The sequence below is a fragment of the Medicago sativa genome, chromosome 4 (assembly GCF_051527215.1).
Source record: "Medicago sativa cultivar Bolivia chromosome 4, Bolivia_mono, whole genome shotgun sequence".
NCBI classification, from domain to species: domain Eukaryota; kingdom Viridiplantae; phylum Streptophyta; class Magnoliopsida; order Fabales; family Fabaceae; genus Medicago; species Medicago sativa.
The window spans coordinates 99,189,774-99,212,450 of record NC_140752.1 but is presented as its reverse complement, the minus strand read 5'-3'; the positions used below and the strand labels follow the sequence as shown (position 1 = coordinate 99,212,450).

The 22,677-nt window shown below is 34.1% G+C and overlaps 3 protein-coding genes across 6 annotated transcripts; 2 read left to right on the top strand and 1 right to left on the bottom strand.

Moving 5' to 3' along the window:
• Positions 1-2,775: 2,775 nt before the first annotated feature.
• LOC146934580 (uncharacterized) lies at positions 2,776-3,875 on the top strand. Its single transcript, XM_085707927.1, has 2 exons — positions 2,776-3,558; positions 3,672-3,875. Exons 1-2 carry the CDS (start codon positions 2,776-2,778, stop codon positions 3,873-3,875), a joined length of 987 nt encoding a protein of 328 aa, XP_085564053.1.
• Positions 3,876-4,876: 1,001 nt separating this feature from the next.
• On the top strand, positions 4,877-7,209 carry LOC146934579 (uncharacterized). 4 transcript variants are annotated; one of them, XM_085706484.1, is made up of 5 exons: positions 4,877-5,021; positions 5,419-5,499; positions 5,889-5,981; positions 6,115-6,283; positions 6,772-7,209. In XM_085706484.1, exons 4-5 carry the CDS (start codon positions 6,136-6,138, stop codon positions 6,966-6,968), a joined length of 345 nt encoding a protein of 114 aa, XP_085562610.1. In that variant the 5' UTR covers positions 4,877-5,021; positions 5,419-5,499; positions 5,889-5,981; positions 6,115-6,135; the 3' UTR covers positions 6,969-7,209. The 4 variants fall into 4 exon arrangements, with proteins under 4 accessions (XP_085562610.1, XP_085562609.1, XP_085562608.1 ...); XM_085706483.1 differs by lacking the exon at positions 5,889-5,981 and having other exon boundaries at positions 6,853-7,209; XM_085706482.1 differs by lacking the exon at positions 5,889-5,981.
• Positions 7,210-7,313: 104 nt separating this feature from the next.
• On the bottom strand, positions 7,314-13,011 carry LOC146934578 (aldehyde dehydrogenase family 2 member C4-like). Its single transcript, XM_085706480.1, has 9 exons — positions 12,852-13,011; positions 10,703-10,845; positions 10,228-10,611; positions 10,070-10,159; positions 8,835-9,008; positions 8,598-8,735; positions 8,084-8,221; positions 7,907-7,968; positions 7,314-7,810 (listed from the first exon to the last, which is right to left on the bottom strand). The coding sequence occupies exons 1-9, from the start codon at positions 12,958-12,960 to the stop codon at positions 7,537-7,539; spliced, it is 1,512 nt and encodes a 503-aa protein (XP_085562606.1). The 5' UTR covers positions 12,961-13,011; the 3' UTR covers positions 7,314-7,536.
• Between the last annotated feature and the right edge of the window lie 9,666 nt (positions 13,012-22,677).

The following is a 22,677-nucleotide window of genomic DNA, read 5'->3' as shown; positions in this document are numbered from 1 at the left end:
TTAACATTACCCTTTAACAAATGAATCTTATTGATGGATCATCTTTATTTTCAACTTTATCTACCATACAAATGATGGTGGATAAATAAAGGAAATCCAGACTCACGATTTTTTTTAAATTATTAAAATAAACTCTAGCAAAAATTAAGATTTAAACGCCATTTAATCTCATGAGAATCTGTTATGGAAAAAATGAACTTTTTTACGTACAAAGTGGAGCAATTTTGTTTGCGTGCGTCGGTATCGGTTGGGAAAGAACCGTAACATTGACCTCACACAGAGAATGACGCTCTCTGGATTCTCATGTCACCACCTTGGACTTTTTCAGTTCCTATGATCCCGTGAAAGTTGAGACCCATCACTTGCTAAACCCTACCCCCGACCCACAACAAAAGAAGGGAAAAAACAATACATGTGCGGTCGTCAAGAGGACGAGAGTTTGGTTGAAAAAGTCAAGGACCTATTAAGAAGCATGGTTCCAAACGTTGTTTAAATATATCTTTACTCGTAAATCATGTCATGTTTACATGTTACATGTTGATGTATCCGTGGGATGCTTCTTAAATTGAAGAAAATATTTATGTTCGCGTATTTGCTTTTAGTTTAACCATGCATGTGGTGGATGGATGCATGTAGTATGAGAGTGTTTTAAATTATTTTCTATCATGTGTATTACAAAAAAAATAACAATAAATTTATCTTGACCTAGACAATAATGCATAGGATAGACAAACTCAATAAGATAATTTGTGTTTTTTATTGTTCCAAAGAATTCTCTCAATATTTGGTTTCTTATTTTTCATTTCACACCAAATAATCGGTCTACTGATTAAATTAAAATCTCTCATGCACCACAATCGGTCAAAACCCTTAGTAATTAGTAAATCTTCATGCTCCTCTCGTACTCTCTTCAACATCAACACTAATATGATTTTGAGAATAATTTGTAATTTGACAATTAAAATATGTATGACTATAAGGGCTAAGCCCTCGCCCCTTTCTTCTTTATCAACAACAATGAATCTTAGAAACCAATCAAATAATGTAACTCGTCAATTTTATTGGTATGGATTAGTGTCTTGCATAGGAAGATGACATATACATTATAATACCAAACAAGGTCTTTCCGCTAAGGAATTGAACTCGAGCTACCTAATACCTATACCTCGTAAGTTCTAGTAAATGAGACTTATTTCTCCCGATAGATCTGATTAACAGGTCCCGCCAACACAACATTTATCCAACTGACAATGTCGAATCAAAACATCTCAATTAAATCAAATTGGAGTATCTTCATCATCATACCTTTAATTGCACATAAACGAGCAACACTAAATCATCCAACAATAACATATAGGAAAACCGAGGCCAAAAGAGATGGAATTCTCGACCAATTCGACGAGAAAAATACCCGCATAGTGATTAGAATTGGCTTGACCCAAGCAATTGAAATCCCGAACACCCACCTGGGTGTATACCCACCTAGGTGTATAGAGGAAGACTCTAGGGGGAGAAAACGATTTTTTGACATTTGTTGATGGAGAAATGATAGTTGTACAACCATTTTTTGACAATTTTTGTGCCAATTGCTATCTCATACTCACATTATGTTTTTACTTCCTCTCTATTACTTTGATTTTTGTGTCGATACCTCATTTTACTTGTAAATCTATGATTGTACCAAAAGTTGTCATCAAAATGGTTGTTTAAATAACCAACACTATTTAATGTACGTCCTCTTGAGTAATTTCTCACCACACAAAGTTTCTCTCTCTCCCTCCCTCTCTCTCTCTCTCTCTAAAAAATTAAATCCACTCACGCACCCACTCCTTCATTGCAGTAACGTCAACCTCAATCCCAAATCTCCAGCTATGCGTTGTTGTATTCCATATATGGGCAGTGTTGAAACGAAGGATAAAAGGTTTGAATTACATGTCGACGAAATGACGATGTTCCAATGCTTGTTGAGGGTGTGGTGAGATTTTGGATGACACTGCCACGACCGACCATGTTGTTTTGATTGGAGAATATGAAGATTTTTCTTATGTTGATGGGTGGATTATGTTTGGATCTCGGTGAGTTTCCATGGCTCATGTCGGTTTTCATAGATTAATCCACCTTTTGGTTCTAACAAACAGGTCATGTGAAGGTTTTTTTTTTGACGCGAAAGAGAGAGAATGTGTGTGTGGTGATTACACATATTTTTATGAATACTTACTGCTTATCGTCCTTACAGAATGCCCCAGAGCACTCGTTAATAAGTTAGTTTTTCAGCAATTTGACGTCATCTATAAATTAATTTTTCAGGTATTCGGTATTGTTTATTTTTTACCAAACAAACCCTCAAAATTTAAAGGAAAATGTCAACGAATGTGTTCGAGACCCTCTTTAAAAACTTTAAATGATAAATTTTTATAAAAATTTGTATAATCAATACATTAAAAATTGAAATGTTGATTTTTTTAAAGAATAATGTCTTATTTTAGATTGTTTAGAGAATGTTGGGAGACTAGCTAACAAGATCCAAATTTAAGTTAGGATAAAAAATTATCGAGTAATACCTCAAATTCGTCCTTGAATTATCAGCAATCCATCAAATTCGTCCCTGAATTTATCGAAATATCTATTTAGTCCCTGAATTTTTCAGACGTCCATCAAATCAGTCCCTCCGTCCAAAAGCACTGTTAGTGGTGATGACATGTCCCTTTGCATGTTGTGTTGTCCTGTACACGTGTCAACAAGGCAGCCACGTGTACAGGGACGAAATTGATGGAAATGGAGAAAATTCGAGATTTAACTTTTGAGGGTAATTTTTCCTGTGTTTCCAATTATACCCCTCTATTACCATTGTCTTTCATCCTCACATTTTTTTCACTCAGAAGCATCAAACCAGTCCCTAATCTTTCACCTTCCCGCCTAAACCGTCACCCTCTTCACTTCTCCAAAATCATCATCATCACCAGCGATCAACCTTGGAAAAGATTCGGTCTTGAAGTCAGAAGATCATTGTCATGCATAGGAATGCCATGTATGCATGCATGTGCAGCACTTGCATTGAGAGGATTGAAGCCAGAAGATCATTGTCATGCTTGGTTGACCCTTGGATCATACAGGGCAACTTATAACTACTTTATTCAACCTGTGAATTCTCAAAGTTACTGGGAACCAACACCTTATGAAAAACCTGTGCCACCAAAGGTGAAAAGGACAGCAGGAAGACCTAAGAAGAACAGGAGAAAAGATGGCACTGAGGAACCTATTGGTGGGAGTAGCATGAAGAAAACCTATAATGACACTCAATGTGGAAGATGTGGACTGATGGGACATAACTCAAGAACTTGTGCAAAGCAAGGTGTGGCTAGGAGACCAAAGGATTGGATTGACACTGAGCCTAAAGAACAGGTACAAGGTAATGTGGCAGGTGTGGAAACTGTTGTTGAGAATGTTGCTACTGAGGTGCAACAAGAGAATTTTGCTACTGAGAATGTTGCTTCTGAGGTGCAACAAGAGAATGTTGCTACTGATTATGGACCTGTAACTGATGCAGTTTCTAGACAGGTATGACTTTATCCAAAATATGGATCGATTTGATACTTACTGGCATAATTTGAGGACTAATTTGATGGATTTTGTTATAATGTAAGGGCTGATATGATTGATTTTATTTGCAGATAATGAGTACAAGGAGATATGGCATGAGAGGACCAGTGATTCATTCAAATGACATGCATAAACAAACACCACTGAGGGGTCCTGCTCCACAAAATTCAACTGCTCCTAGAATTGTTAGAGTTCAAAATCCAAATTACGGGTCCGCTTCTACTCAACCCCAATACATGGAGTTTATCCCAACTCTAGGATTTCCAAAGCATTGATGCTTGTTTAAATTATGCTTTTGGACTAGTTTAATTATTGCTTTTTGGACTTGTTTAGTTTATGCTTTATTGGATATGTAATCACTTAAGAACATCAAATGATTTGATGACTTGATGGCTATGTAATTTGCATTTTTTGGCTATGTAATGACTTATGAACATCAAATATATGACTTATGATGGTATGCAATGTATGTCTTTTTATAATCAAAGTGTCTGTCTTTTACTTTTTACTTTATTCAGCAAATGTATGCCCAAGATCAAAGTGATATCTGGTGTGAAAATTCAAGGACCTATTTGATGGTAATTTCACTAATTTGAGGATCGATATGATGGATATGCATATAATTCAGGGACCATTTTGATTGAAACTGTTTTTATATCAGCCTTTTGTTAACTTCTTTTCTACCAGTAGAAATTAGCTTCAAAACTGTCTGTTTTTATATCAACCATTTTGTTAACTTCTTTTCTACCAGTAGAAATTAGCTTCAAACAATGACCAATGATTTTTTAATTTCGAATTGAATCAACAAAATTAGGGTTTTATGTTTTTGAATTGGGGAAGAACACCTACTCAATTCATGGAAGAATTTTGGAGGATTTTGAACTCTAGGTGACAAATAATAACATTAGGGTTTCATATTTATGTATTTGGGGAAGAAAGAGCCGTTAATTTGGAAGTGGAGAAAGAGCCGTTATTGAGTACAAGGAGAAAGAGCCGTTGCCAATTTTATGAAAATCCATCAGTTTGGTCCTTGGAAATTTTCTGTAAATCAATCAATTTGGTCCCTGCTTGCGTGGCATCTGACGTGGCAAGCCTTGTAAAAGGTTAACGTTACACGTCACCTCCGTTAACAGACCAACTCAACGGAGGGACTGATTTGATTAACATTTTGTAAATTCAGGGACTAAATAGATATTTCGATAACAGGGACGAATTTGATGGATTGCTAATAATTCAAGGACGAATTTGAGGTATTACTCAAAAATTATCATTTCTCACGCTGGTTTCGTGGCGGTTACTTTTATCCCAGAGAAATCAACACCGTCACCGATCTCCACTGTGGCGGCGAGCACGACCACCTCACAATCAAGTCCACTCAGCAGCGCCGCTTTCGCCCACTTTTGCTCTGACGACTCCTTGAGGTATAACAGCATAATTTTCTTCCTTTGTAGCAATTTCAGGTCACAGTAATGTTCTTACCATATACACATACATCAAATTTCAGTTCAAATCATCAATAACTGAATGTTCCATACACACAGAGCTTTTTTTACAGTTTGATTTTGTTCTAACATCACAGCAAAAATTCTAAATATATCAAAGTTCTCCATTCAAATCTATTAAGCCTTACTTATGATATTAGAATATTGTTCCTTGTTTGCATCTATAGATATGATTTAGGTAGAGCAGGTACAATATGCTTTCAATAATCAATATCAGTATACATGCCGTTTTCCACTTAAATGTTCCTTGCTTTGTCGCATCAAATTCTGCAACAAAATTTTAATTAAGTTAAATTGCTTAAACATGGCATTTCAGATTCTTGCAAAGGCTTTGGGAATGACAGCAGTTTACAGTCTTTACATCATCAATAAGTCCGGTGGATTGATCTACTATAAGGTTCTGCTGTTTTTTTTCCATTGCTCTCTAGTCTCTACTCTCTAATGTGGGCTTGAAGTTTTTTTTTTTTTCCTATGAAAAATGTTTTACTGAAAATCAGTAGCCCTCTTTGATGAATAAGTTGGGTTGTTAATCAGGTCACTTGAACTTGGAACATATTGTAGATCGAGCGTCAGCTGACAAGTCTTGTTAAATATGAAGATACTTTATATAAACACACAATATATAAACAATACTAAAAAATTTAGGCTTTAATCTATTCACTCATTGATTTTTAGTTTTAGGATATGGATTCACGTCGTAGATGAAAATAAGGCTAATTCAATTTTCTTTCCTTAAGCTTACAATAAAAATAATTTTAATATTATTTATATTTATTTTAATTGCAGACGTAAGAAAGACTAGAAAAATTCTCAACAGAGATTTTTAGACAAGACCTTGATTAACAGCCTTGACAAATTCACAATGGCGTCATTTAATCTGTAACTATAACCAAACCCATCTAACTCAGAAAGTTTTTACTACTGTTGTTGGTGCAGTTGAATTGCAGCAATTATTTTTAATTTAATGATTGTAAATATGATTTAAAATTATGTTTAATTTCCTGATATTTAGGATTATGGGTCTTCTGGACGAATGGACACCAATGATAGCTTACGGGTGGCTAGCTTATGGCATTCAATGCATGCCATCTCTCAGCAGTTGTCACCTGTTTCTGGTTGCGCAGGAATTGAATTACTCCAAGCTGACACATTTGATCTTCATTGCTTCCAGTCACTGACAGGTATTATTTTCCATAACTCATTATTATGTTAAGATTTCAAAATCACATAATGAATAAATGAAGAATGAATGCCAAAAATCTGGTACATATCACTGATTGGTATATCTAATACCAATGTTTGCTTTTTATTCACATTGGTAAGTAACCTTGGAGGCACTGTACTGTGCAGTCTGTGCTGTGGCTGGGTTTTACTAACATTTAAGGAGAGAAAGTTTAGTAATAATTATTGGTAACATAGTCTTATGTGCCTTGGAATTTTACCTGTATGTAATGCCTTGGTCATTTAAGGTGCCTTGCTGCACCAGTTGTTACCAATTATGTTTGAATTCTTACCGTAGATTTGTCACCTTAATTGGCCTTTGCGTTCACTGTGATGCTGTATTCTGTATGTCTGCGTTAAATTGAAGCACTATTTGATGAACTACCATCTATAACCTAGCACTAGTAGATTTTAAATTTGATATGAAATTAATTCTTCTCTGCCACAGGGACGAAGTTTTTCGTGGTCTGTGAACCTGGAACTCAACAAATGGAAAGTTTACTGAAATTCATATATGAACTGTACACAGATTATGTTTTGAAGAACCCCTTCTATGAGATGGAGATGCCTATACGATGTGAGCTCTTTGATATCAACTTAGCTCAGGCAGTGCAGAAGGACCGTGTTGCATTGCTGGGTCGATAAACTGCCATGGATCTGGCAAGTGTTGTTTTTAAAAAATTGTTATAGTGCTGCTGCTTTCTTTTAATGCTTATAATACAAAATTTTAGGATGCCAATATATGCTTTTCGTCATTTCCTAATCTCTACAAAATTAAACATACATCTAGCAGGTAACATGTAATTTGGTACTTGGATATTTACGTATCCAAATTGATAAATTGACCTGAAGGTGCTTAATGAAAATATAAGCAACATTTGGAACACTCCCTGGATGCTTTTCATTGCTTCTATCCTTCTCTGGCACATTCTTTTATAGAGTACTGACTACTAAGCATTTGGTGTGGCTAATATGCTCTGCATCACCGTGTGCATTCAACAAGAGTTACCCCACATGAGCTTTGAATGTATATAAACCAAAAATCCATTATTACATAACTGGTCCTTATATTTGCCAGTGCCTAATAGATATTACAGGAAAGAGAGACAATGAGACATACATATATAGAAGGAAAGAAAACAAAATAGCTTACATAAATACACATGCATACATGATGCATGGGTTGATTTTATTTTATACACGTAGGAGACATTCAAAGCCAGGGAGAATTGTAAATAGGTGTTACAATGGATTTAACTTGTAAGTACTTTTGAATAGCTTCTAATCCCAGATCTCTTCCAAATCCACTCATTTTATATCCTCCAAAAGGAATGTCACTCCCCCCGGCAAGATAAGAGTTTATCCAAATAACGCCTGCACGGATGGACCTTGAAACAGTGTTTGCAATATCCAAGTTCTTGGTCACAATGCCTGCTGCTAGGCCATATCTGGTATTGTTGGCACTCTTAATGGCTTCTTCTATAGTCCTGTTATTCACATCCCATACTTAAATTAATCCACCATTCATCAACCTGCCCCTAAATGGTATGTCAATTAAAAAACAAAAATAAAATGTAACTTACTTGAACTTCATTAGTGCCATCACAGGGCCAAATATTTCATCCTGTGCTATAAGCATGTCCTCCTAAATAGGTTATTCAATTCAACGTTTTTGATGAGATAAAAGGAAAGAAAACATGATGGTGAATTATCAACCTATGATAAAGATACCCAAAATTGATACAAATATAATTGATTACCTTTACATTGGAGAAAATTGTAGGTTCAATGTAGTAGCCCTGACTGCCCACTCTTCTACCTCCAGTCAAGAGTGTAGCTCCTTCTCTCTTTCCATGCTCAATATAGGAAATGATTTTTTCGAATTGGTTCCTATCAGCCTACAATAGAAAACTGTTACCTAGTAGGGTCCTTATTTGACGGCTTCTTCAAGCATTTAAGTATATTTTTGAACTATAATAGAGAAATATTTACTAGAAAGTATTTGTGAACTAAGAAAGTGAGGCATAGGCTCATAGCATTAGCATGGAGAAAAAGAAAAGAAGCAAGTAGATATATTTTTAGAAATAGTTTTAATAACATGATTGATGTACTACTATATCCATTTTTGTGAATGTCTTGCATTCCAAGTTGAATACTTTCTGACAGGCTGACAGCCTGTGAACATAGGCTCGCTTTTTAGCAGGAATTCCACCTGTGGTTCGATGATTGTGAGAGACTAACTTCTTCTGCTACACCATTATATATTGACCTTACCTGAGGTCCTTGCTGAGTTTTAGGATCAAAAGGATCTCCAATGACCCAGGCTTTTGCCTTCTCCGCCAACTTTTTCTCAACTTGATCGTAGATCCCTTCCTGAACAAACACACGGGAACATGCAACACAAACTTCACCCTACAAAAACAACAAGCTTAGAAATCAAATATTGGCTACACAACAATATAGCAGATGATGCTCTTTGTAAGGAAAAGATTTTCGGAAGGCAAAATGAACCTTGTTAGTTAGGATACCCAAAAGAGCAAGGTCAACAGCTTTGTCTATGTCTGCATCATCGAAAATTATGAGAGGTGACTTGCCTCCTAATTCAAGTGAAACATGTTTTAAATTACTCTTAGCTGCAGCTTGCATTATTTCACGGCCTACTTCAACTGAACCTGTAAAGCTGACCTGAAGATACAAAATCAAAGGGAATTTAAACTCATCAGTCATTAGTTGATTACAAACTTGGTAATTGAACTTCCAAATATAATTTAAAAATAGCTCTTTAGATTTCCAAAATTGCTCCAAGACACTCCGAAGTCTAATTGTGAACTTCTAAGTGCACCAGTCTCTTGTATGATGGCCATAATCATGGGTGGACCTCTTGTTCCTTAGTAATTATTTTTCAGATTTTCATTGATTCCAAGAATTATGAATAACTTCATTGTTAATTTTTGTACCAAAAAAAAAAAAAACTATATTGTTAATTTTCTTTTCTTTAAGTTGTTCTTGTATATAGCTGCTATAGCACTATAACTATATCGACTTTTTATAAAAAGGTTAAATATGTTTTTGGTCTCTATAAATATGTCAACTTTTCGTTTTCACTTTTAGTCCTTCAAATATTTTCCATCTTCACTTTTGCTCCCTCTTTTGAAGTAAACTCATGTAGAATTTGTATTTTTGAATAAAATTTTGCAAAAAAATTCATAATATTATAAGAATCTCTTAAAAAAAATAGAATTTTTTAACAAAACACGAATTTAATATTTTTTACGGTTAAAAATTCATATTTAATTTATGTTTTACACATTTCTGCACAATTTCATTAAAAAGTACAAAATTAACTTAAAAATAGGGACCAAAAAAAGTAGTGATTGAAAATTCTATAGGACTAAAAGTTGAAAGAAAATTTTAGAGGGATTAAAACAAAAAATTGGTATTTTTATAAGGATCAAAAACATATTTAACCTATTATAAAATCAAGCCATTATAAAATCATTTGAGATGTATCTTCTCTTAAAAATTAAAAATTATTAAAAATTAGACAAGTGTGTCTGCAGGACACTGGGCCATGATTTCAGAGACGCATGAAGAGAGTGAAACTTGGACTTAATTACTATGATTATTTATCCTAATACAGAGAGTGATGGTATGAACGATACTTAAGTGCCGTTGGTCAAATGATTTTTGTTTTGCAACGGCGGTTAACTGTATGCAAACGAGCAATTTTCATATAATTAACTTACCACATCTATGTCCATGTGTGAGCTGATTGCAGCACCAGCAGTTGGACCAAATCCGGGTACTACATTCAGCACTCCATTTGGGATTCCAGCCTTTAGAACACAAACATTAAAATCTATCTGGTCTATGAAAATTAAAGGTACTGATCTAAGGTGCATACCAGCTTAGCTAGATGGGCATAAAACAAAGCAGAAAGAGGTGTTTGTTCAGCAGGTTTGAGAACCATGGTGCACCCAGCAGCTAAGGAAGGGCTGACTTTGGTGAAGAAAATTGAAGTGGGAGCATTCCATGGAATGATGTGTCCCACAACACCAATTGGTTCCATCAGTGTGTATGCATGGAATTGGCCAGAAGATTTTAATACCTGACCATGAATTTTATCAGCAGCACCTGCATAGTAACGTAGTGTATTTGCTGCTGAAGGAATTTCAAAAGTCTTGTTAATAAAGTACACCTTGCCAGCATCAATTGCATCTAATGTTGCTAGTTCTTCTATGTTTTCATCAATTAGTTCTGCCAATTTCATCATTATTTTCCCACGTTCCTGATATTTAATATCAACTCATCATTAATTTAGATTATTAGAAGGCAATGAAAATAAATAAGAAAAATAAGTAGAGAATACTGTAACATACAACACCAGACATCCGGGGCCATGGACCTGAATCAAATGCTTCACGTGCTGCTTTGACTGCAATGTCAATGTCTTCTTTTGCTCCTTCACTTATTCTTGCAATCACATCTCCTGTTCTTGGGTCTATTGTTTCAAATGTGCTTCCTAATTTTCCATAAAAAGCCACATAATAATTATCAATGTTATTTTATAAAAATTTTAAAATATCATTTCAAATTTATTAATTTTTTTTTAATGAAGAAAAAGGGCTTAGAGCCTAACATAGAGGAAAACATAAAAACAAAGAACTTGGGGAACCTACCCCGTTAAATAAGCCAACATGGCTTGAGTATACTTGGTATTTTGCACTTTAACTTAATCATTTTTATCTTTTTAAAGTATCTTCGCATATAATTAGAGAGACTAAGCTTATGTACTCTAATAAAGAAAACAGAGACTAATCCATTCCTTGGGTCTTAAAATGTATTTTGACCTTAATAAGTCGTTATAGACAAATATAACTAGACTTCTCAATTTTTTTTAAACAAGCCAAAACTAGAATTCTCAATTAATTGTTAGTTATGTTGTATTTGCGATACAAATATTATGTATCGAATATTATATATTTTTTTAGTGATAATCTTGCAAATTACTTAAAAGAGTTACTTGCTTTTCGGATTCTCTTCCTCAGTGAGAGACCTATCAAGCTCTTCCACCTTAGACTGAGCCTCGAACATACTAGAGATTACATTAGAAGAGATGAGATTGATACTTTGCTCCCTATCATATTCTCTAGAAAGGAAATTTGTGTGCTGATATTCTAGCAAAATTGAGAGCTAATTGTTTAGACTCTTTAGTTATGATCTAGCAGCCACTACCTAGCTCATCCTCAGCTCTTTTGACTTATGCCCATGGTGTGTCCTTTATAAGGATTAAGGACGTAATCTATTTCTCCTGCTTTTCTTTTCTTTTTCCTCATATAACCAAACAAATTTGCGACAACAATAATTATGTTTGGATTTGGATATGTACCGTACTATGCTTGGGGCTTGTTTAGAAAGTGTCTTAAGTCAATAAAAGGATCAAAGTTAAAACTCTATAAATTAATAATGTCAGGACCTGAGAAATTTATTAATTTAGAGAGTTATTAATTTATCGATAAATTAATAATTATTAATTTAAAGAGTTTTTACGTAATTATACTGTACATACCAAACAAAAAGGTAAATTAGTCTATGCCTTTTAGAATTACGTTGCAGCGAACCTTGAGACTCAACGTAAATTAGTAACTACTGTGTTCATAGGCATTGGAAATCAATAATGACTTTTGAAGTACAGTAAATGTAAACAAGAGGAACAAATGTGTTCAATGTATTCTTAAGCAAGTTTGGCATATTTCAATAGAGTGTAATATATTTTTTTCAGTTTCTATGAATTATTAATTTATGATTTTCTTGGGACCGAAAATTATAAAGGGATCTCCCGAAAAATTATTTTTATTATTTTATCGAGTTTTTCAATTTTTTACATTGGCCCAAGTCGGGACCGGACAAATTTATTATTTTAGAGAGTTTATTAATTTACCGAGTATTAATTTAAAGCGTTTCTACTGTATAGTTTTTTTTTGACCGAAACAAAGTTAACTATTATCATTAATCAACCAATGTTCAATACAAGAAGGATAAGAATAAAAAATACGGTGACTAGCCCAAGAACAGGACGCCCTAGCTAAACTATGAGCAACCATGTTTGCTTGTTTAGAAAGCGGTGGTGGGTTTTTATATTTTGGAACAAACTAAATTCTACTAATCTCCAAAAAATTATGTAAGGTAAGGTGATGATTTTATTTTTATTTTTCTTATTACACTTCTCGTGCTCAAGAGTTATTGGATCTGGTGGCCGTGATTAAATATTAGATTTGAATCACAACCTTAGTGAGCATCTCATCTCTTATATATTGCTCTTAATATTCAAGAACAATTAAAACATGAATTTTAGCATTAAAGTGAAAATTAGTTAGTGTTCTTAAATATTACATGACAGTTATGGGTCTATAAAAAAAAAAAAAAAAAAACTGAAAATATGAATTTAGCATGTGTATTGGAGATCCTCTTAACACAAATTCTTAGAGTACGTAGAAATAAAAAAGGAAATATATGAATGCAAATTACCTGATACAGAATCGACAAAATCTCCATTGATGAAGAGCTTGTTATACTTGATGGTCGGCATTTTGAACAAGGAGCTGTTGTCCCCATTACTGGAGTTAAGATCAGTCATCTGTGTTTGCGTTAGTGATTAAGAAGGTTGATTTGAGGGCTGTGGCTATCTGGTCATACAAGTGAACTCATTATATTATATATATGCATTGAAAATGCATGATTGGCTCAGCCACAAGTGAGAAAAAGTGATATAATTTTATAAACAGGCACATTTCCTTGTACTTTTCACTGTCATGTATATAATAAAAAAAAATATATCAAGTACTTTTAGGGCACTCTATAAATATTTAAAGAGTAGTGATATTTTAACAACCATTTTAGACAACTTTTGGTACAACTTCTATTTTCTCACTTTTCATTGGTCAAAAACAATGGAGAGAGAAAAAGGAAGAGAGAAAATAAAAACATAATGTGAGTATGAGAGATAAAGTTGTCAATAAGTTGTCACAAAGTGGATGTACAAATATCATTTCTCATATTTAAAATAGTAAATTTTTATAAAAATATGTGTATTTAATTAATTGAATCATTTAATTGTTATATAAATAATTTTTTTATCTAAAAATATTAAATGTTTTAAGGAAATTCGTTAACGAGATTCAAAAAATATGGGGTAAAGAAGACTAAACTATATTCATCCATTGGCCCCTTCTATAGTTAAAGTTTCATCACAATCACAAATATCATACAATATATACCTAAAAAAAGTTACTCGTATAATTAATGAGTACATTTTATGCAAGAATATTACTAAATCACCCTCTGTATTTTTTTTATATAAATTGGATATCATATGCACACAACTTCAAACACTAATGGGTTTTTTAGTATTAATTAATGTTATACTTGAAAAGAAATGTGTCTATTAACTTGAAAGAGACTTATATTTAGGAACTTTTTTCTTTCATTTTTCTTATTGATGTTCATAATTAAGGACGAAGTAGATAAAGAATACAATGTGTTTATAAAGTCTAACTCATCTGACGAAGCATATTGTATGATTAGTCGGATTTAAACCCAGAATTCCTATGATTTGTCATTCTCTCTAATACACAAAAGAAAAAGAAAAGAACCCATTTGATTATCGGAACCAGTCTTATGTGTCATGAGTTAAATGTGGAACGCTTTTAAAGCTGAATGTGAATGGTACGGTACGATATGTATGAGAGATGAATAGCAACGAATGCATCATTGTGTCATGCCCAGTTGCCATTGGAACACACTGTTCATTACTGACGTTTTACTTTTATTTATTTATTTTTATTTAATAGACCAGTCATGTGTTATTCATTTGCATCATAGAACACTGATTCTATCGACGAAACTCGCACACTAAGGATAGAAAAGTAAACATTGCAGATTCAGGGCAATTTTTTTTGTTTGTTTTCGGTGTGTGTAAAAATAAACAAGTCTAGCGTAAAAAGAAAACAATAAAACAATAAGGTAATAAAATTATGTAAATATCTGTAATAAAAAATATTATATAAATATTTGATAGTGTATGTATGATTAGGCGTCATGATTGACTTAATTCTGAATGAAAAAGGAAAAGTACGTATCTGAAAAGAGATATTGCAGGAGAAAGAAGACGAAAACTTTATTGCGACAAGGTGAAGTGGCAAATAAGCAGCAAAGATCACCTCTAAAAAATAAGTCATGAGCAGGTGGTTTGTTGGTATGAATTAGGTGAAAATATGTTTAAAAACAACGAGGAATGCTAGCTGCAGTTGCTTGAACAGTCTCCCTTAAACACTCGCTCACCTATTGGCCCACGTTACCATTTCTTTAAAACTGGTAACCGGTTTACAGGCTCTGTAGGTTATTCCTTTTAACTCTGTTTTTTATTTATTTTTGCATCATCAATAAATAACTCTTTGTTTCCTCCAAAGTCCAAACGCATAACAACTTCCACTGAATTGTTATTCTTTCTTTTGTAAAGATGAGTCCGCCATCAACAATTCTTAAAAAAAGCCACCACCATGAACTTTCAATCTCCATAAAGGAGGTCCAAACCTGTATCCAACACCAAACCCTCGCAATAATCATCTAAGTCAGCACTTCTTTCTTCTCCATCCTTATACCCATCAGCACCATTCATGGTCACGAATGGAAATCCAAAGTATCTCTTATTCTAATGGAACTTTTGATATGAAATGGTATTGCTAAATAGGGTATTGCAAGAAATTAATAACATCTAGATCTAGAAACATATGTAGCTATTGTGGATTTTTGGTTTCTGGGTAGTATTATTCAAAATATGATTGTGGATTTTTAATTTCTGGGTTGTATTATTCAAATCAACACAATAAGATATGGATTCCCTCTTTTCACTTACACACTTTTCGTTGTCTGTGACTGTTCTGGGCAGCAAAAGGAACGAGTCAAGCGAGTTTAGTAGTGATCAGGTGAGTCATGACTCATGAGCAAATAATACTTGAACATGGTTTCCTTTCTTTCTCCTCAACGTGAATGGTGATTGTGAATCTTGCTAATAATATTTGTACAGGGAAGAAACTATGAAAAATGGTGGTAACGGTGGAAAAACATGTTCAGAACATTATCTAATTATTTAATTTAAATTATTAAAAAGTAAAAGTTAAGTGTTGAAAAAAGCATCCGGTAACCAAGAAAATAGTAATGACGTGGCTCTTTGTTTGAGAGAGTGTGGATGAGCGACTGCCAAAGCAACTGTGGCTAGCACCGCTCTAAAAACAATTGGGCAAGCCAATATTTTTGTTTTGAATGGCAGTGTTCATATTTGAATAATTAAATCTAATTGGATAAACAAGATATCATTTTTTTTTTGAATAAACAAGATATCATAATAGGAATGCACAATATTTAAAGTGATCATAATTATTTGAACTAGACCATCGACCTGTGCTCCGCACGGGTCTTACCGACTAAAAAGACATCAATTCGTCTGTTTTTAATACTTGTCAAGAAAAACATATTATTCCAAAATAAAAGATAGTTCGCATATAAGTCGTACCATTTTTTAAGTTTAAAAATCTTTAAGAACGACTAAAAGTGAGTATTTTTGAATGGGGGATCATTTCCGCATTTGAGTAAAAATAGAGAGACAAAAACACTCATCACTAAGATGTTTGAACACGTCATATCCTCTTTGATTGGAGCAAGTTGAGACCAATTCCTTCAAAAGAAAGTCCTCTTATACCACAGGTGAACAATGATTACACTTTATCTTATATGTCGTAATAGAAGCAAGTTATATCAATGCAAGTTTTGCAACCGTTTTGCTGGCTGGGTTTTTTCTGTCTGCATTTTTTCTGTTTTGACAGCATTTTTGCTACTAAAAAAAGGTCGTTTTCGGACGGAATTTCAGACGGTTTTGGGACGATATTTACGGAAATTTCCCACGGATTTCAGACGAAAATCCATTTTCGGACGGAATTCGGACGGATAGGGCGTTGTCCGAAACAACCGCGTCGCAAATCGTATTTTCGTCCCAAATTCCGTCCGAAATATATTTCAGACGGATTTCGCGCGGTTTTCACACAGACACGGTTGTAGGTTATTGGACTAACTTTCAAACGGATTTCGGACGGAATTTAATTTCCTACGGATTTCGGACGGAATTGAGTTAAAATTTCCTACGGATTTCAGACAGATTTAAGATGAATTTTCCAACGTGTTTTATCTTGGTTTTCGGGTGTCAAACATTGATTACGTTTGAACCTCTTAAACCGGTGATATCTTATTTTTTTCTTGGGAAGGGAAAAAGTAAGCAAAACCCTTGAGAATCGAGGTCCGGGAGTTGTCTTCGCTACGGGAAGGTGTTAGGCACCCATAACGACTATAGTATCCTATAGGAACCGTCTTTACTTTCTACGCGCGCGCTTTATTTTTAAATGCTATTTTGATAAGTGATGTTAAGCCTAAAGGTATTCTAAGTGAAGAATTGGAGGGAGAAGAATGTTTTTGGATTTTTATTTTAGTTGAATTGAAGGAATGTTGGTTCCTTGCCTACGTACCCGTTTAAGGGATCAAATCCACCGTAGTTCTCTTCCAAAAATATTTTTGTTTTTGTGGGTTGATTTTAAGTTTGAAAATTGAAATTTTTGAAGAATGGAGATTGAGGGGCCTTAAAGGCATGAGATTGTGAAATTGTGAGGTTGAAATTAGTTATTTGCAAAATATGGTCTAAGTATTATTAAGATTCATTAAGATTTTGATTAAGAAAAAGAAAAGGAAAATTCAATGGGATTTTGATCCCAAGGTTTATTGAGAAAATGATTTGAGTGAAGTTGTTCATATTTTTTGGAAAATTGATTTTTCTAAGCGTAAATCCTAAACATTCATCTAAACATACAATCCTAAACATACATCTAAACATGCATATTCTAAGCATACATCTAAAGTGAGGTGTGTGCATGTGTCGGTGCTTGTGTCGGTGTACATTATTAGAGTCCATTGTCCTTATTACATCATACCCTAGATACATTCTATGGTCTTGCAAGAAATTTAAATTGCATGAAAGTAAAATATTACAAGAACTCCTAAGTTTTACATTCTAAGTATGGCATGAATTTTAAATGGCAAGGAAATAAAACTAGAATATGAAGTGAGATGAGTTGTGCTTATGGATGAATGAAACATGAAACAAAATGGTTAGTGGCACAAGGAAGAATAAGGGTTGAAATAGATGCAAGTAAAATAGCATAGGAAAGTAATGAAACTTGACAAAAAGTAACAAAATCTTAGCACACAAAAGTGGTAAAATGCCTAAACTTTGTCATAAAATTCACACAAACATAAGGCCTATAATTTTCATGCCATGACAATCTTCAAAGAGTTTTATTTCAGTTATGACATGAAAATTATAAGACAATATTAAACCAAGAATTATGACACATTTTGAGCACATTTCACACTTTATTTCCACAAACAATTATTTACATGGCTTGTAAAACAAGTAACTATCCACAACACATTAACATTCAGTAGAAAACACATTAAACGCAGATATAAGCTCATCACAAATTCACATATCACAAAACAATAGCATGTGCCAAGAATTAGAATCAAGATCATGCCAAAATCTCACAAAAATTAGCAAAAAGTAACGCAAAATCACAAGAAAATTCCACATATATTTTTACCAAATTTTTAACATGCCAAAATGTTATGAGAAACAATTTTCAAGTGTCAAAAATAATTGCAAGAGAGTTCACAAGTTTTTTGGAAGTTTTTTAACAAGATTTTCGACACGAAATGGAAAAGAAATGAATCAACAAAGGGGAAAAAAAATAAATATTTCCTCATCTTTTTTTGATGAATACTTGACATAAAAATTCATCAAGATTCATCAAAAAAATATCAAGGAAACGATTTGAATGTTTTTTAGGAAATATTTTGAAGATTTTCGATGAAACAAACGGCGCAAACAGCAAGAAGTGGTGTAGGAACAGCAAGACAGTAGAGTAAGACAAAGACTGCAAAGAAATTAGGCCCAAGCCCAGAAAAATGGGTAGGGTTATGGGTATGGATCAGTCAAACGGGTTGAGGAAATGGGTATAACATGGTTCAATATAAGAGCTTGCTGTGTTGAGAAAGCCAAATTCAATTGTTCTTCTCCCACTCTCACGTGCTACTTTCTCTCTCTCAACTAACAGAACAAAAGGAACACGCCTAATATCTTCTTCTTCTCAGGCGACATGAATGTTTTCCGGCACGGTGGCCGGCGGTGCACCACCGTGCCGGAGTTCAAAACAGCTCCGTTCTCAACGAAATTTTACACCAAATCGAAGCTCTCTCCACCCTTTATATGAATTCGGCCTTAAAAATTCGAAATCCAGTTCAAATTGGTCTAGATCGGAGATTAAACACAGCACTCAAAAGGAGAAGAATTACCTCGTTTCAAATCGGAGAAGGTTGGATTCACTGCTTCGGACTCGGATTCACCCCCTTCTTTCACTGATTCGGTTCGATTTGTGCTTGGTCTGACTGCCTCGGCTTCATCTTTTTTCCGTTCTGTTCGAATTCCGCCGCTGGTTCTTGCTTCCTTTGCCTTCGAGTTGTGGTTGTTGCTGAGCAGCAACCTTGTTGTTTCCGGTGACGGTGACGGTGGCGGCATCATCAATTTGAACCTTGTTGACGACGAGTTGTTGTCGTTCTTCTTCTTTCTTGCTCATTACACATTGAAATGGTGACTTCAGTCATGAATGAATGGTTTTGATCACTCTCTCGTTTTAGTTTTCTCTTTCTCTAATCGTTGTGAGTGTGAGAAAATGAGCGGTGGTTATGGAGGTTTTGAGGATGAATTTTTGGTGGTGGGAGTGGTGGTTATAGGTTGTTAGGGTGGTTGAGTGGTGGAGGAAAAAAATGGTTATGGTGGTTAGAGTGGTGGAGAAAGTTAGTTATGGTGGCTTTTTAGAGGTTGTTGAAGATGAGAGAAAAATGGGAGAGAAAATAATTAAAAAAAATGGTTTTTTTGGAATTTTGGGGATTTTTTGTGTAAAAAATGATTAGTGTGAAAAAATGATTAGTTGTCACTCTTTGACCATGACTCATCTATTTATAGGTGATGTGGAAATGCTTGGACCAATTGGAGTGGGACATGTGGCACTAGACTTGTAACAAACTCTTGTGGACTAATAGCATTTGGACACGTGGCACTTGGACTTAACACACCTAAAAAGGATTAAAATGCAAATAACAAAAGTACGAGGACCAAAATGACAATTAAACTAAAATTGAATTGAAAAAGTAAATTGAAAATTAACGTAAAGCGAGACGATTAAAAGCAACAAAGCAGACTAAAATGAATCAGAGATTTTATGTGAAATGACCAAAATGCCCCTAGGGACTAAAATGACTCGAAATGACTCAAATGCAATTTTAAAATGATTTTTTAACAAGGGATTAAAGCAAGAACTTATACATGCACATTAATAGACTCAGAGACAATTTTTAGAATTTAAACAGGGTTTTAACACATGAAAAGACTAAAATGGCCCTAGGGGCAAATCTGACTCAAAATGACTTCAAATGCAATTTTTAAAAATGGATTTTGACATAGAATTGAAATGAAGACTTATCAAACTATTTGAAAGGACTCAAACAAATTTTTAAAAGACTGCAAGAAATTTTATCATGGGAAATGACTAAAATGCCCCTAGGGGCTAAACTGACTAGAAAATGACTCAACTGATATTTTTGAAATGAATTTTGACATGAGATTGAAACAAGGACTTATACAAACCAATTTAAAAGACTCAAACAATTTTCAAGGATTAAAATGAGTTGAATGCAGGAAATGACTAAAATACCCTTCTATGTGAATTTTGCAAATAACATTGAAAAAGAAAGATGTAATTGATCAGAGACATATCAAATGACTTGAAATGCAAGAAAAGAAGAATTGAGTTAGTATTTTTAGGTCCAAAATTAGGGTGTAACAGCTGCCCCTATTTAAGTTTCTTTGTCCGGAGAGTCAAGAGACGGAGTCTTAGAGTTGACAGGACGAAGATACTTAAATATTAACATTTGCACTGCTTTTGGACATTGATGAAAGTCGTTTCTTAGCATCAAACAAGATAAGTATTTTTGTATCGTCTCCACAGGGAATAGTGCGTTATCAATGACAGTTTAACATCGATTATCATTCAAAGTATTAAGAGTACTTGTTTGTTTGAATTGAAATGTATCTAGCTAAACTAATTGCAAAAAGTAAAAGTTGAGATAAATAAGGATTGAAACTTGTTAGGAGTAGCGTTCCTTAACCAAGCGTCACACATAACCTAATGATCAATACGAATTCTAGCTTCATAACCAACATTATCACAATCATTTCTAAACTATCCTTCGTGTCCAAAGTGATATAATTATTTCTAAGTTATCGTTTAAACATTCGTGTCCAAATTCCTTAAACGATAACAAAGTCGATCGGATAACCTAATCGACCGTGTCCAGCCTGGTTAAGTTATACGAAAGCATTTAGCTCTTGATTATGGTGATTATCGCAAGATTAACAAAGATGTCAAGTAAGTTAACCTAAGATATATTGCTATTCTAGCTCAAGATTCAAGAGTTTGTGTCCAAATCATCTTTGAATCTCATTGAAAGCATTAACACAAGAATAACAACAATATTGAATATAAATTGCTAGAATCATATTTTGCAAAATCAAAAGATTACATGTTAAGCAAAGATCAAGTACCTCTCATCCCAACAAAGGGGATTTAGCTACTCATCATCATGGAAGCCATGCAAGGATGGATTGAAAAGGAAGGATTCATTACACTTGTGATGTCTCAACAAAGTATTAAGACCCAACTTCCAAAACCAATCTTACTCAATGAAGAACTACCTTACTTCTCTCTATGAAAATATCTAAACTAAAACCTAAGAGAAGCTAAGAAAATATCAAGCTAAGATATGATAAGATAAGATTTTTACAAAGAATAGCAAGTGGGCTATTTATAGAATTCCCACTATGCTTGAGCTCGCCTCGCGAGCAGCATTACTCGCCATGGCGAGTTCTGATTCCTTCACCATTAAGATTCTGCCACGTCACCCTGGGAGGGTCAAACCGCCCTTACTCGCAACGGCGAGTAGCTCTGCTCGCCTCGCGAGCAAGGGGGTGCTCACGGCCTTTTGGCTTTGTTTTGAAGCTCGCCACTGCGAGCTGCTGTGCTCGCCTCGCGAGCAGTGTAGTACCTGCGGCCTTTTGCACTTTTCTTGGCTTTTTCATGCTTGCTTAGTGTCTTGAGGTTAAATCCTGCACAATTGGGTAAAGTAAGGCAATTAAAGCGTAATAAGGCAATTATCGCTTTTATCTCGGCTTTTCCTTAAATTTCTTGCAAAACAAGTAACAAAAGTGCTTAAAATATAACATGAAAATATCACTTCCTAGCACTTATCAAACTCTCCCCAACTTAACTCTTTGTTTGTCCTCAAACAAAAGATTGAAAATCAAACAAGTTAATAGAACAAGACACAAGTACAAAAGGTTTTGAAAACTTTCTCAGATAATGATTCAAAATGAATGTGCGTGCAAGGCTAAGTTTCCAACTAATTTAGAATTCTACGACTAATATGAGATGAGTCCTATGTACAAAGCTCATGCCAAATAGTTCAAAACAATAATACATATATTCACGAACCACACCTAACACACTTCTTTGAAAGTAGATAAACAATTGAAAACAAACAAATGAGGGTTATGAACACACATCCGGAAATCAAGTTAACATTCCAATCAAGTTATGTGTCCATCCAAATATCATTTCAAAAGGCATAAAGAACATGGATCAAAAGGTCTTTGAGGGTTATAACTTGGCTTGGCTACAAAAGAAATGTCATATGTGGGGCAATTGAAATCAAAAAGCCTAACAATCAGGAACATTCCTTGTATCAACCATTAAATTTCACAACCTTTCCTACCAATCATTACAAACCCTTGGTGCTTAAACATGAAGCACTTTGATCTTGACAACTTATTTTCTTTTTGGATTTTTCTTTCTTTTTCTCTTTTTCTATTTTTTTTTTTTCATGTACACATTGTTTTTCTTTTCTTTTTGTATTTACAACAACATGTTGTCTTGATCAAAGATAAAATTACACCATAGTACTTGACATAAGATTTACATCTACCTTCTCTCCCCAACTTGAATCAATATACCCTATTTGAATGTTCCTTTACTCTAAGGCAAAAGGGAAAAATAACATAGAAATTTTTAGGGTTCAACAATTAAAAACATATCAGAGTCCTAAAGTGCGTCAAAGATGAACTGAATTTTGAAAAATTTAA